Raw genomic sequence first — 16,398 nt, 5'->3', positions numbered from 1 at the left:
AAGATGATTGGGTATCTCTACTACCCTTAGCAGAATTTGCGTACAATAATGCCAAACATTCTGCTACCGGTCAATCTCCTTTTTTCGCCAATTACGGCTTTCACCTAACCTTTCTACCTGATTTCCTTTCAGAGTCTTCGGTTCCAGCAGTACAAAGTACAGTGGAGTTCCTCAGTCACAACAGTCGGTTGTTGCAGGAAACAGTGTCCAAGGCTCAGGCAGATGGTAAGAGAATCTTCGACCGGAAAAGAAGGGGGGAACTGAACTTACAAATTGGAGACCAGGTATGGCTTTCTACCGTTAATATCAAGTTAGCATGTCCTTCTAAGAAGTTGGCACCTAGATTCATGGGACCCTTTCCAGTTAGAAGGAAAATCAATGAAGTATCTTATGAACTGACTTTACCTGATTCATTTAAAATTCATCCGGTATTCCATGTATCTCTGCTCAAACCTGTTGTACCTGATCCCTTTCCTACTAGAGGGACTAGACCTCCTGAACCTGTTGTAATTAATGGCAGCGAGGAATATGAAGTTGAGGCTATCCTTGATTGTAGAAGAAGGCAAGGGCAAAACCAATTCTTAATCAAGTGGAAAGGCTACGGCCCAGAAAGTAACTCGTGGGAACCGGACAGTAATGTGCATGCTAGGCGTTTAGTACGCGCCTATTTTTCCACTCACCCTGAGAAAAAGAGGTTGTTGGGCATCCGGAGGCTGCCCCTTAGGGGGGGCAATGTCAGGGATCTACCAGCACCAGACCGGGGCATTTGCATGCGCCTATGCGCCGGCGCGCCCCTGTTCAGACATGGCAGCAAGCTGCTGCTGTTGCTGTGCATCCGCGCGGCGCGCGGGTGCGTGCGCGCGTTCGCGTGTACGCGCGCACGGGCGCACGCGCGTTCGCGTTAGCGCCGGTTTGGCGCCAATTAGCACATAAAAGTTTTCCTGTTCCATGGGAACATCGCTGCTTCGTCTCAGCTCTGTGATTCTGCTTGAACCTGTATCTGATTGTCTGCTATCTGATTTGACCCGGCTTGTTTGACCATCCGACCTGCTCCAATCCCGACCCGGCTTGCCTGACCATCCTGCTGTCCGTATCTGCTACCGTTGCCAACCTCTGCCTGCTCACCGACTCTGCCTTTGCCTGCTGTGATTACCTGTGCCAGTTACCTGCCGACCCGGACTGTCTGACTCTGCTTGTGCCTGCCGCTCTACTTGCTGTTGCACCTTCAGCTTCAGCTCCTGTGATCCCTCACCTCCAGTGTGTCAAGTCTGCTGCTGTTCCAGTCTCCACTCACCTGCAGTTCTGCCATCCCAGGAGGGATCTCTGCCTCTTCATCAGAGCCTATACTCCAACAGGCACTCCTACCCCACTGCGCTCAGGAGACCACTGTCCCCACTCCAGTGGCTCCTGAACCAGCGTTGTATGAGAGGTCTTCTCCTACAGTCAGGCTCTCCTACCAGGTACCTAACACTACCTGACAGCAAGACAGCAGTATGTGCGTTTGCAAGACTGTGTTTCAGATAGGGTGATCAGCAATATTGGCATTCCACAGGGGACAGTTCTCTCTCCCTTTCTTTTTACTGTCTACACCACTGAATTCAGATACCAGACAGAGTCTTGCCATCTTCAGAAGTTTTCTGATGACTCTGCAGTAGTGACTGAGTATAGGACTGTGGTGGAGAACTTTGTCACATGGTGAGAGGTTAATTATCTGTATCTAAATGTGACAAAGACAAAGGAGCTGGTTGTGGATTTCAGAAAGAAGAAGCCACCAGTGACCCCAATCCCCATCCGAGGAGTGGATGTGGAGGTAGTAGAGAGTTACAAGTATCTGGGGGTGCACATAGATAATAAGCTGGACTGGAACAAGAACTCTGAGGTGCTCTATAGGAAGGACCAGAGCCGCCTCTACCTTTTGAGGAGACCAAGGTCCTTTAACATCTGCCAGATGATGCTGAAGATGTTTTATGAGTCTGTGGTGGCCAGCGCTCTCCTATATGCAGTAGCATGCTGAGGAAGCAAGCTTGGGCTGTCCGACACTAACAGACTCAACAAACTGATTCGCAAGGCCAGTGATGTTGTTGGATTGGAATTGGAGTCTTTTACAACAGTGTTAGAGAGGAGAATGTTGTTCAAGTTACGTTCAATCTTAGACAACTCCTCCCAACCACTCCACAATACGCTGGTCAGACTACAGAGAACCATTAGTGACAGATTGTTACACCTAAGAGCGACACAGGAAATCATTTTTGCCTGTGGCAATGAAGATAAATAAATCTTTTCTGTGAGGGCTGGAGGTGAAGATTTAATTCCGGTTTATGATCAGGATTTTGTGTTGTTTTTATAGTATGTTGGTATTGTGTTGGTTATTATTTGGGGTTGTGTTAGAGAAAGTGGTGTATTATTTGTATTTGGTAGTTTGCCTGGTAATGTAATCTGTGTTATTTATTCTATGTTGTATTTTAATTGTATAGATGTTTTATTTGTAGTGTAGTCTTAATTTTGTTATTTGGTGTTAATGGCTATTATTGGTAATTTTGTTGTGTTTTTGCATCTTGTTCAGTTTATTGATGTGATCTGGTGTTGTTTTGTTAAGTGTGTCTGTGTCGTATCAATTTCCCAATTTCCCTTTGGGATTAATACAGCATTCTGTATTGAGAGTTAGGTTGAGGTTTAGGGGATAGGTTAAGGTTGCTGGTTGGAGCTAGGTTGATGTTTAGGTTGGGGTAAGGCTTTCATTAACACAGTGTCAGGGTTTTAGGTGTGATAATATTTTTTTAGGTGTGTATAATTAGTTTATTTCAAATCTGCTGCCCTAATTGCTTTTTAAGTAAAACAAACTTATAGCATGTAGCACCATATGGATTGGGGATCTATCTACTTACAAACAAGAGGGCCTGTTTTGTAAAAGATGTTTAAGGTTGTCCCACTTCTGTCCAAACCAGCATAAGAATTTTGTGATAATAGGACATTTATTGTATATCTTCCAGGTCCCTCCAAAGGAATGGACATAAATGTTACCAAAGGTTCAATAAGTGCTACAGTTGGTCAGTCAGTGCTCCTAGAGACATTGTACGCTCTGCCCGTTCAGATGAGCAAATATACGATCCGATGGCTATTCAATGACAAATTTATTCTGTATCACGACTTCTTCACTGATCCTGAAGGACTTTCTAGTGGGAACAAAGGAAGACCCAGTATTTTTCCAAACTTTACCAGACGGGTGGAGTTCTACCCAACAAATGCGTCACTATTGCTACAGGACCTCCAGATCAGCGATGCTGGGAATTACGTTGTCATCTTGTCTGCTGAAGGCAAAATATATAGAAGGAATATCACCCTCTATGTCACTAGCATCACTCCTTCTTGTGAGTATCATCATTATTATTACCCCCAAATAGCTCTACAATGTAAGCAGGAAAATGCCAGATTATTTTAATGGACTACCTGAGTATATTTTATAACACAAGCTTTTGAAAAAATACTTATAGGTTGTTGCCACTTTTGGAGCCAAATTGGGATAATACCTACTTTATATTTGTTACAAATAGCATAACCAAATATTAAAAATTGCACCTTACATTTTTAGATGCTCTTTCCTGGAAATTCCAGCAAGAAAAAATTCTACTTAGTTCCCTTTGCTATAAGGGGGGTGCTGGAAAGCTGTGTTTACTATAACTAACGCTGTACTGTGCAGGCAAATGTCATCTCATCAGTTGTAGTAGATATGAACACTGTCTGCTTTAACAAAAGGCTAAAGCCTCAATCACAACTGTGCGTCACACTTACATAAGTTCTTTTGCGTTTTTTTTTTAAATGGGTTTGACGTGCAACAGCAAAGTGGAGCTTGTTCAATTGAACGGGCTTCCCTACGCATTTTTAAATGCACCAAAGTAGCTCCTGTACCTTTTTTGGGTAGTAAGCCTCACGCATTTTTATACTGCATGTTTGTCGTGCATTTTGTGCCATGACAAAATGTGGGTCTGTTAGCTACGTTTGGGGTACCATTACCATTAAGGACTTTGGCACGATTTTTGCACATTTCCAGGAAAGCTCACAAAATCTTGTGTTTCTGCTCACATTCCTGGAATGCACAGGTTCGAATGGGGCGTAAAGGTTTAAGAGCTGGACTTTTCTATTGTATATTAATGAGAACTGGACTAAGCCAGTCCAGTCCCCAGCCCAGCTATTGGTACATGCTAAGCTAGTTGAGAATTTTTTGCAGTCAGCCAACCTGAGAAACATCTAAAGGGTAAGAATTTTTTTTTTTTTTAGGCTGTGAGAATAGGAATACAAAACAAACATATTATAGGGTTTTAATAAATTTGACTAAAAAGGTTGAAATACACTTGAAAGCTGAACCCCAGCCTTATCTTAGCTCTTGTACAGTTGTACAGGCTTCTCTGCTGTACTGAGATGGCTTAACTGATTTCACTGCACACTGTGAGATTTTTACAGTATTCATTGGAAGCTGTAGCAAGTCAGATGGAGCCTTCCTCATTTCCTGACTGGACATCTGTGCGGGTGCATGGCCGTGATTGCAATCAGGGCCGTGAACCTGCACCCACATGGATGTCAGATTAGAAGCAGTGTCTGTGTCCATGTAGTCGCTTCCTCCCAATTGACATCAATAGGTCTGCCTGCACAGGGATACACGTACCACTTGTGTGGGTAAACATGGCCTGTCCTATGGCTGCATGCTTTAGTATGCCCTGTGTAAACGAGGTTTTAAAGCTTAACTCCAGACAAAATTTAAAGAGGAAGGTTCAGAGTTCTTATTACTGCTGTCTATGTTCCTGTTAGAACTATTGTATAAATAACCTCAAAAGATGGGATTTTATGGGCAATGAAAAGTATACATAAATTATGCAAAAATATGTATTTATTTGTAGAAAAACTATTAAAAAATCTCTCATGTTGAAAAACAACACATCATTGAAACATTGTAAACATGAACACTAAACAAATAAAAATTGCAGACATTGCACAAAGCTGTTTAGAACATAAAGTGGTAGTCCCAATCTACTTGCTGCTCCCCTTAACCACTTGCCGACCAGCCGCCACAGTTGTACTGAGGCAGAATGGCACGGCTGGGCGAAACGATGTTATGTAACGTCGCTTCGCCCTGTGGCCACTAGGGGGCGCATGCACGCCACCAGAGGAGCGCGCCTGTTGCACGCCCCCCCAAGCCGATGCGAGTGCCCGGCGGTCACGATCACCGCCAGGCTCCCACCATCACCGCTGACACACGGAGAACTGGGATCTGTGTGTGTAAACACACAGTTTCCGGTTCTCTGAGGGGAGAAGTGACATATCGTCTGTTCATACAGAGTATGAACAGCGATCTATCTTTTCCCCTACACAGTCTCCTCCCCCTTCAGTTAGAACACACACTAGGGAACACATTAACCCCTTGATTGCTCCCTAGTGGTTAACCTCTTCATTGCCAGTGACATTTTTACAGTAATCAATGCATTTTTATAGCACCGAACGCTGTAAAAATGCCAATGGTCCCAAAAATGTGTCAAAATTGTCCAACGTGTCCGCCCTAATGTCACAGTCCCGTACTAGTAAAAAGAAATTAACAATAAAAATGCCATAAAACTATGCCCTATTTTGTAGACGCTATAACTTTTGCGCAAACCAATCAATATACACTTATTGCGATTTTTTTTTACCAAAAATATGTAGAATACATATTGACCTAAACTGAGGGAAAAAAAAAATTTTTTATATGTAGCACTTACCCCCGAAGGAGCTGCTGGTTTAAATTGGGTCTTTCCTGTTACTCCTTACTCGCAGTTCACCATACCAGAAACTTAAGAGTCTATACTGGGCCTTGCACCCACCGATATATGCACCAATCACTTGGTTCTTTTTCCAATGCTTTTTTATTGAACAGCTTGAGCAGTAGAGGGATGGAGGGCTTAAGGGAAAGTTCAGATACCTTGTGCAGATCACTGAGGAACTTTTAGATCCCGGAGACAAGTACTCCTTCAGTCAACGGATCTTGCTCACCTGGATAGGCCCCTCTCACTGACCTAGCAACCGGTATGATGCACGGACAAAAAGTCTCTGCCACAGACTTGATAAGAACAAAAATGGTTGAACAATCCTCTGCCACAGGATTTAGTATTATAAAGGCAATGATGATGGCAGAAACAGTCAAACTTAGCACCGCATCCCATGAAATTTACATAAAAAAAGGAAAAAGGGGTTGAAAAAACCCCGGGACTTTTAAGGGGCTTATATTTTGTAATAGATAGGGTAAATAAACATGTATGATTTATCCATAAAAAAGATTTTATTACAATTGATATAAATTACACAACATAGTTAAAAAATCTATGTATATTGATATCCACATCTCAAGGTAGGCAAACAATCAGAAAAATACCACTCAAAAGAATACCACTCTACATGTTTCGCTCATTGGGAGCTTCTTCAGGAGTTTTGGTATATATTAAGGAGTACTAAAAATGAAAAGAGAAGGAACATGGATGAGATATCATATTACTTAATAAAATTTACAATTAAACAGCATGAAAATATGTTTATATGGATAACATGTCATACATGAACTTATAACAGACTGAAAAAAATCAGGAAAATCAGAAAAATCAATCAAACAACACATCAATCAATCAAAATGTATAATCTTACCAGGCTGCCGAAGGTAAAATGTGAATTATATTGAATAAAAATATTGCCGATGAATAACATCAGAAATACACAGGCATCACGTAGGTCTCTCAGATAAGAGCATCCGTCCAAATTGGCCACAGAAGGACATAGAATTAGTATATCCTCAATGAAAAGGACGAAAAAATATATATAAGGGATGGAATGAACAATTAATGTAAAAAAGGGACATAAAGTCTAAACACCATGTTTACATAAAGGTTACCTTCAGTAGAATCAAAAAACTTTTTGCTAGAAGTGAAAAATCCTCATTGCAAAGGTGTAAAACAGTATTGAATCAATATGCCAAACAAGGTTCATAACCAGCAATCAGATGATCATAGGTAGCAAGACTGAAATCCAAAGATATGGATATATAGAGGTACAGCTGAAGGGCAAAGCACAACAAGAATCGCCAGTCAGATAGAGTCCATGTAAGTAGCCCATTGGGGAGTCAAACAGAGCCACAAATTAAAGACAGCCTGTAAGAAAATGGTGTCAAATACATAGGGAAGAGCACATGACATACAAATGTACAAAATAATTTTATTACAATATTCAAAAATATATATATTTGAAAAAGAAAAGCAAGAAAAAAAGGAACAAAAAAGAGAAGAGATGCAAAGTTAAATTTGATGATTTATTGTATAGTATGATTTAAAGTAAAGGTTTAAAGCTAAATGCATCATTAAGGCCAGGATACCTTAAAGCTAATAATTCATGTATCCAACGTGCCTCTTTTTGTAGAAGTAAACCTACAAAAATTGCATTTATGACAGGGTTTGCTGCCCTTATTGGATTCACCAGGGACTTTGGTTTGAGTATCATAGTGACTATGTACCAGAGTATCCCTAAAGGATCGAGATCGCCTGAATGTGATCTCGGGGTAGGGTTTCAAATGTTTGGAGACTTTTTGGTCTCCCATCAACAGGTACCAGTACCGTCTCATAATGTCTCGCACCTGTCGATGCTGACCCGAAAATCTGGTGATGAGTCAAACACCTGAATTAGCCTTTTTGGGTTTGGGATCATGTATAATAGAGACTCTGTTTTGGTTCTTGGTCTTCAAATAGGCCTTCTTTAAACATTTGTTGCTGTAACCTCGTTTTAGCAGATGAGACCGCAGCAACTTGGCTTCCCTTTCAAAATCAGAGTCTGCACTACAATTTCGTTTAATTCTCAAATATTGCCCATAGGGCACATTGTATAATTCTATAAGAGACGCAGGGGGGGGAGCTGGTGGTGTGAAGCAGGGAATTGCCTGCAGAAGGTTTTCAATATGGTGTCCTTTTTACATTAATTGTTCATTCCATCCCTTATATATATATTTTTTCGTCCTTTTCATTAAGGATATATTAATTCTATGTCCTTCTGTGGCCAATTTGGATGGACGCTCTTATCACGTGATGCCTGTGTATTTCTGATGTTATTCATTGGCAATATTTTTATTCAATATAATTCACATTTAACCTTTGGCAGCCTGGTAAGATTATAAATTTTGATTGATTGATGTGTTGTTTGATTGATTTTTTGATTTTCCTGATTTTTTTCAGTCTGTTATAAGTTCATGTATGACATGTTATCCATATAAACATATTTTCATGCTGTTTAAATTTTATTAAGTAATATGATATCTCATCCATGTTCCTTCTCTTATCATTTTTCGTACTCCTTAACCACTTCAGCCCCGGAAGGTTTTACCCCCTTCCTGACCAGAGCACTTTTTACAATTCGGCACTGCGTCGCTTTAACTGCTAATTGCGCGGTCATGCAATGCTGTACCCAAACGAAATTTGCGTCCTTTTCTTCCCATAAATAGAGCTTTCTTTTGATGGTATTTGATCACCTCTCCCGTTTTTATTTTTTGCGCTATACACGGAAAAAGACCGAAAATCTTGAAAAAAAATGATATTTTTTACTTTTTGTTCTTAAAAAAAATCCAATAAACTCAATTTTAGTCATACATTTAGGCCAAAATGTATTCGGCCACATGTCTTTGGTAGAAAAAATGTCAATAAGTGTATATTTATTGGTTTGCGCAAAAGTTATAGTGCCTACAAACTAGGGTACATTTTCTGGAATTTACACAGCCTTTAATTTATGACTGCCTATGTCGTTTCTTGAGGTGCTAAAATGGCAGGGCAGTACAAAACCCCCACAAATGACCCCATTTTGGAAAGTAGACACCCCAAGGAATTTGCTGAGAGGCATGTTGAGCCCATTGAATATTCATTTTTTTTGTCCCAAGTGATTGAATAATGACAAAAAAAAAAAAAAAAAATTGCAAAAAGTTGTCACTAAATGATATATTGCTCACACAGGCCATGGGCATATGTGGAATTGCACCCCAAAATACATTTAGCTGCTTCTCCTGAGTATGGGGATACCACATGTGTGGGACTTTTTGGGAGCCTAGCCGCGTACGGGGCCCCGAAAACCAATCAGTGCCTTCAGGATTTCCAAGGGCGTACATTTTTGATTTTACTCCTCACTACCTATCACAGTTTCGGAGGCCATGGAATGCCCAGGTGGCACAAACCCCCCCCAAATGACCCCATTTTGGAAAGTAGACACCCCAAGCTATTTGCTGAGAGGCATGGTGAGTATTTTGCAGCTCTCATTTGTTTTTGAAAATAAAGAAAGACGAGAAAAAAAATTTTTTTTTTTCTTTTTTCAATTTTCAAAACTTTGTGACAAAAAGTGAGGTCTGCAAAATACTCACTATACCTCTCATCAAATAGCTTGGGGTGTCTACTTTCCAAAATGGGGTCATTTGGGGGGGTTTTTTGCCACCTGGGCATTCCATGGCCTCCGAGACTGTGATAGGCAGTGAAGAGTGAAATCAAAAATTTACGGCCTTAGAAAGCCTGAAGGCGGTGCTTGGTTTTCGGGGTCCCGTACGAGGCTCCCAAAAAGTCCCACACATGTGGTATCCCCGTACTCAGGAGAAGCAACAGAATGTATTTTGGGGTGTAATTTCACATATTCCCATGGCATGTTTGAGCAATATATCATTTAGTGACAACTTTGCGCAAAAAAAAATAAAAAAAATAAAAAATTGTCTCTTTCCCGCAACTTGTGTCACAATATAAAATATTCCATGGACTTGACATGCCTCTCAGCAAATAGCTTGGGGTGTCTACTTTCCAAAATGGGGTCATTTGGGGGGGTTTTGAACTGTCCTGGCATTTTATGCACAACATCTAGAAGCTTATGTCACACATCACACACTCTTCTAACCACTTGAAGACAAAGCCCTTTCTGACACTTATTTTTGCAAGAAAATTACTTTGAACCCCCAAACATTATATATTTTTTTAAAGCAAATGCCCTACAGATTAAAATGGTGGGTGTTTCATTTTTTTTTTTCACACAGTATTTGCGCAGCGATTTTTCAAACGCATTTTTTGGGGAAAAAACACACTTTTTTAAATTTGAATGCACTAAAACACACTATATTGCCCAAATGTTTGATGAAATAAAAAAGATGATCTTAGGCCGAGTACATGGATACCAAACATGACATGCTTTAAAGTTGCGCACAAACGTGCAGTGGCGACAAACTAAATACATTTTTAAAAGCCTTTAAAAGCCTTTACAGGTTACCACTTTAGATTTACAGAGGAGGTCTACTGCTAAAATTACTGCCCTCGATCTGACCTGCGCGGTGATACCTCACATGCATGGTGCAATTGCTGTTTACATTTGACGCCAGACCGATGCTTGCGTTCGCCTTAGCGCGAGAGCAGGGGGGACAGGGGTGCTTTTTTTTTTTTTTCTTTATTATTATTATTTTTTTATCTTATTTTTAAACTGTTCCTTTCATTTTTTTTTTTTTTAAATCATTTTTATTGTTATCTCAGGGAATGTAAATATCCCCTATCATAGCAATAGGTAGTGACAGGTACTCTTTTTTGCAAAAATTGGGGTCTATTAGACCCTAGATTTCTCCTCTGCCCTCAAAGCATCTGACCACACCAAGATCGGTGTGATAAAATGCTTTCCCAATTTCCCAATGGCGCTGTTTACATCCGGCGAAATCTAAGTCATAAAATGCTCGTAGCTTCCGGTTTCTTAGGCCATAGAGATGTTTGGAGCCACTCTGGTCTCTGATCAGCTCTATGGTCAGCTGGCTGAATCACCGGCTGCATTCTCAGGTTCCCTGTTGAGACAGGAGAGCCAGAGAAAAACACGGAAGACGTTGGGGGGGGGGGCATTCCCTCCCACTGCTTGTAAAAGCAGTCTAGAGGCTAATTAGCTGCTAGGATTGCTTTTACATGAAAGCCAATCACTGGCTGAAAAGAATGATACCAAGATGATACCTAAACCTGCAGGCATCATTCTGGTATAACCACTCAAAGTCGTGAATGGCGTACCTGAAGACAAAAAAATGGTTAACAATAAAGCACAGTAAACGGTAAGGTATAAAAAATTGCATATCTGAAAAGCAAACATGATAAAACATAACAACAATAAAACATTGCAGAATAGAATACAGTAAAAAAGAGCAGAACAATAGAGAGAGAATAGAGAGAGAGAACAATAAAACGACAACTATTTTTTTTTTTATTTTATATTTTTGTTTGTGTTTTTTTTTTTTTTTTACACTTTTTTTTGTAACTAACTTTTATAACTGTAACCGGTTCCAGGTTCGGGTCTCTCAAAATGCGATGGCATCTTGGGAGACCCTGTGAAAGTGTGCCTAGTCTGTGCAATGCTGTACCCTACGCTAATACTCAACTAGTGAATGGTAGTGTTCAAAACATTCACCAATGCAAAGACCAGGATTGTCAGGACAGGAGGGACAATAATAGAGGGTGTCACGCCTATATTCGCGCTTGCTGCAGACACAACATCTTTTTTGGGGGGGTTTGTTGGGTAGGGGTACTCGGGAGGACATAAAGAAAATGCCTCTCATGCAGCCGACTGCATTTGGTTGGGGATGTGAATGGGGGAAGTACGGGCGCTGCAGAAGCGGTGGGTTCCCAATTAGGATTGGCGAATGCAGCAGGAAGGGCACTATGGACACGACGGGCCTGTGTTTGTCTTCTTGGTGGCAGCGGGACACTACTTGTGCTTGCCACCTCACCAGCTTGAACTGCATTTATGGGACTCGCCATGTCACCAAGTGTTACTGCAGTGCTGGTTTGACTACGACCGGGGTGTACTAGGCTGCTGGTGCTTGCCAGTTCACCAAAACGCTACCAAAAAAACTGTTAGAGATTGCAGGGATCAGGCCTGACTCTGCGAACGCTGCAGTTATGCGTTTAGTGTTTTGTAAGTGTCAGTGATCGATCGATACTGCACTTGGGTGGGCTGGGCTGGGCCGGGCAGAGGGGCAAAACGCAGGTGCTAGCAGGTATCTGGGCTGATCCCGCTAACACTGCGTTTGTGGGAACCCTAAACTGCTGGGGACGCTAGTATAGATCTGATCAGATCAGATATTGATCCGATCAGATACTATACCACTAAGGGAGGTGTACGGTGTGTGCGTGGGTGTTAGCGGTACTGGCGCTAACCTGATGCTGCCTGGGGCTGGTGCTTGCCAGTTCACCAAAACGCTACCAAGAAAACTGTTAGCGATCGCAGGGATCAGGCCTGACTCTGTGAACGCTGCAGTTATGCGTTTAGTGTTTTGTAAGTGACAGTGATCGATCGATACTGCACTTGGGCTGGGCCGGGCGGAGGGGAAGAACGCAGGTGCTAGCGGGTATCTGGGCTGATCCCGCTAACACTGCGTTTTTGGGAACCCTAAACTGCTGGGGACACTAGTATAGATCTGATCGGATCAGATATTGATCCGTACAGATACTATACCACTAAGGGAGGCGTATGCTGCGTGCGTAGGTGTTAGCGGTACTGGCACTAACCTGACGCTGCCTGGGGCGACGCATATCACCGCCGGGCGATCAGGGGGCTAAACCTTTATTAGGTAATAAACGGCGGGTCCCCTGACACTATAAAAAATAAACGAACTAACTAGCGTCACCCGTAACGGTTATACGGTGATCAGTGGTGAAAGGGTTAACTAGGGGGCAATCAAGGGGTTAAAACATTTATTAGGTAGTATATGGGGGTCCCTGTCACTATAAAACGCTGACGGCGAACCTAAATATTTACGTTCCTAACTAGCGTCACCAGCGACACTAATACAGCGATCAGAAAAATGATCGCTTAGCGACGCTGGTGACAGGGGGTGATCAAGGGGTTAAAACTTTATTAGGGGGGGTTAGGGGGGTATCCTAGACCTAAAGGGGGGTAATATTCACTGCCCTAACACTGTAACTGTCACAAACTGACACCATGCAGTAATCAGAAAAAAAAAAAATACTGCTTGCTGTCAGTTTGTGACAGGGGGGGGTGATTGGGGGGGGATCGGGGGGGCGATCGGGGGGGGATCGGGGGTGTAAAGTATGCCTGGCATGTTCTACTTTGTGTGTTTGTGTTGTGTGCACTTACATGTCTTCTCTCCTCGGCGCTGGAACGGAAACTGCCGAGCCGAGGAGAGATGACATCACATCCTCTGCCTGTGTGAAACTACACACAGGCAGGGGAGGATTCCGATTGGCTGGGAGCGATCGCGAGGGGGGGGCCACGATCGGATGGTCTCCCCCTCGCCTCCCGACGCTCCCAGTCAAATGCCGACCGCCGCTGGCACCGGGGGGGGGGGTCCGATCGGACCCCCTGCCCGCGGGAGGCAGATCACGTACAGGTACGTGATTCTGCCTGCCCGTGCCATTCTGCCGATGTATATATACGTTAGGCGGTCGGCAAGTGGTTAATATATACCAAAACTCCTGAAGAAGCTCCCAATGAGCGAAACATGTAGAGTGGTATTCTTTTGAGTGGTATTTTTCTGATTGTTTGCCTACCTTGAGATGTGGATATCGATATACATAGATTTTTTAACTATGATGTGTAATTTATATCAATTGTATTAAAAAATTTTTTATGGATAAATCATACATGTTTATTTACCCTATTTATTACAAAATATAAGCACCTTAAAAGTCCCGGGGTTTTTTCAACCCCTTTTTCCTTTTTTTAGGATTTAGTATTAGTTGAACAACGATCCTCTGCCACAGGATTTTTTTTTTTTTTTTTTCCACATCAGCAAACGGTAGTTAGAGGGCTAAATCAGTTTGGTGTTCATTAACTGTCGCCTTCTCATATTCACATCATAGTGGATTATTCATTTTCTCATTACTTTTTATACCGTCCCAGTGAACAGAGAACTTTATTACAAATCTTTACCATCAAGTCCCCCATCTCTTCCAACTCATAGGCCCCACTGGCTAAAACTCGATATCCAATGGGTCCTATCCTTTTCTGATTCAGTTTGAAGAGAGAAGGGGCTAGCAAAAAAGAAAAGGGACAGAAAAACATAGAAAAAAAAACAAGAAGAGAGGTTTGTAAAAACGAACTTGTGGGCTCCCCGTGCCCATCTTCTACTGACTTAGCCAGCATTGTGCACAAATTTACCTATGCCCTAATCCCCCCCACCCCCCCACCCACTCCCTATATTTTGTCCTGTGCCCAACTAGACTATATATTTAGCTAAGAATATTCATATCCAAAACACTTTATTATAACATCCATTGCCTGCAAGGATTCCAATTGCCCATATACCTATATTAAACCCATCCCTCAGTCTATTCCGCGCCAAACCCGCTATTAATGGCTCTTCGCTTTCTCTATCCACAACTTCCACATACTTTCGAATTCCTGAAGATTGCCCCTTTTTATGTACTCCACTCTTTCCCTGCCCAGGGTTTCATTCATTGTAGAGATCCAATCTTTCACAGTGGGGGGCTCCTTTGACTGCCATCTAAGTGTTATCATCTTTCTAGCTTGAAAAAGGGCCCGCGTGACAGCTAAAGTAGTGCTCAGCCTTTCTCCCATCACTCTTCTATGCCCCAGAATACAAGCTAAGGCCTCCTTTGCCACTGTCGTACCAAAAATATTTCCCAAGCTCCCAGTCACCTCCTCCTAGTATCTGAACAGCTTGGGATACCTCCACACCCAGTGGATGAGATCTCCCGTCTTCCGACACCTGGGGCAGTTGTCATTGGGCCTTCTCCCAAATTTAAAAAGTCTTTTAGGAGTATAATAGGCTCTATTTAACAGCATTAAATGTGAAAGTCTCTGTGAAGGGGACACAGAGACCTGTACTCCCAGCTCCAAGATTCTCGCCCATTGCTCCTGGGTCATTCCTCCCACGTCCTCTTCCCATTTAGCCTTTACTCCATGGAGTATCTCCCTGCTGTTAACCGATTTACTTAATTGGTCATAAATTCTTGATATTACCCCTCTAGTGGGGGTTATTTGAATTATACACTGAAATAGAGGCATCTCTTCCCATCTCGGAATCTGGGCTTTAAATTGCGCTTTAAGGGCATGTTCCAGCTGGACATATAAGAAGAAAGAACCCCGGGGAAGCTTAAACTCTCTAACCAATTCCGGAAATTTCTTTAGCCTGGAGTCATTATATAGTTGACTTAGCATTCTGATACCAAACTTCTCCCACTCTCTAAATATACCTATTTTAAGAACTTCCTGCAAATTGCGGTTGTTCCAAATAGGAGAGTAGACTGTTAGGTCTCCATACCCCATCATTTTCTTGACTGTTTTCCAGAGTTTAATTATAAATTTAATTGTTGGAGATTTGTCATAGAACATGTCCGCCTCTAGGGCTTCAATTATTGTGTTGTGTGTGGAACTCAACAATAGTAACTTGCCATTAGGGGTGCCTCCTTTCGGTATCCCACAGCCCAATAACTGCTGCAACTGAGTTGAGAAAAAGTAACGCTCGGGATGTGGGAGGGCAAAGCCCCCCTCCCGGGTAGGGAGCTGGAGCACTCCAAGACGAATCCTGGCTTGCTTCCCCTTCCAAATCAATTCCCTAAAGAGGCTATCAATTTTTTTAAACCACTTCTTGCCAATCCAACCTGGAGAGTTGTGCAAGACGTATAGCAATTGTGGCATCCATATCATTTTTATTAAGCTACATCTTCCTGCAACTGATAGAGGCAGGCGTCTCCAGATTCCTATTTTTTGTTTAAATTTTTTTAGTAGAGGAACGAGGTTTTTACTAATATATAGAGCAGGGTCCTTTGTCAGAATGATCCCTAGATACTTCAAAGCTTCCACTATTACCATCTGGGGTATACCACGTGCTATTGTCTCATTTATGGGGTCTATCGGCAGAAACTCAGATTTCTCCCAGTTTATCTCTAAGCCAGAAAAACTACCGAAGTCCTCCACTATCCTCATCGCTCCCGGTAGTGACTTTCTCGAGTCTCCCAGAAATAGCAGAATGTCATCCGCATACAACGCGATTCTTTCCTCGCCTGTTTTTCTCTGGAAGCCGGTTATCGCGCGACTTCCCCTTATGGAGATGGCTAGAGGTTCCATCGCCAATGCAAACAGCAGGGGAGAGAGTGGGCACCCCTGCCTCGTCCCCCTCTCCAGCTCAAACCAGTCTGAGAATTTGTTGTTAATTTTTAATCTTGCCTTAGGTCGAGTATATAGCATTCTGATCCACCCTATAAAGGCAGGGCCGAATCCAAAGTTCCCCAATACACGCCACATATAGCCCCACTCCACACTATCAAAAGCCTTGGATACGTCAAGGGTCATTAACGCTCTCGAGCCCTCGTTCACCGTTGGGGCCTGTAAGTTCAAAAACGCCCTTCTAATATTCAGGCTCGTAGATCT

The 16,398-nt window shown here is 42.4% G+C and overlaps 1 protein-coding gene across 5 annotated transcripts in view; it reads left to right on the top strand.

The window, feature by feature from the left end:
• Window positions 1-16,398, top strand: part of LOC141107310 (HEPACAM family member 2-like) — a 133,229-nt gene that overhangs the window by 78,501 nt on the left and 38,330 nt on the right. For all 5 annotated transcript variants that reach the window (XM_073598004.1, XM_073598005.1, XM_073598002.1 and 2 more), the window contains exon 2: window positions 2,991-3,368. In XM_073598004.1, the coding sequence (XP_073454105.1) occupies window positions 3,005-3,368 (364 nt within the window). In that variant the 5' untranslated portion in view covers window positions 2,991-3,004. The remainder of the gene's footprint in view (window positions 1-2,990; window positions 3,369-16,398) is intronic.

The sequence above is a fragment of the Aquarana catesbeiana genome, linkage group LG09 (assembly GCF_042186555.1).
Source record: "Aquarana catesbeiana isolate 2022-GZ linkage group LG09, ASM4218655v1, whole genome shotgun sequence".
Taxonomy (NCBI): Eukaryota; Metazoa; Chordata; class Amphibia; order Anura; family Ranidae; genus Aquarana; species Aquarana catesbeiana.
Note: the sequence above shows the minus strand (reverse complement) of the source record. Positions and strands in the feature narration are given on the sequence as shown.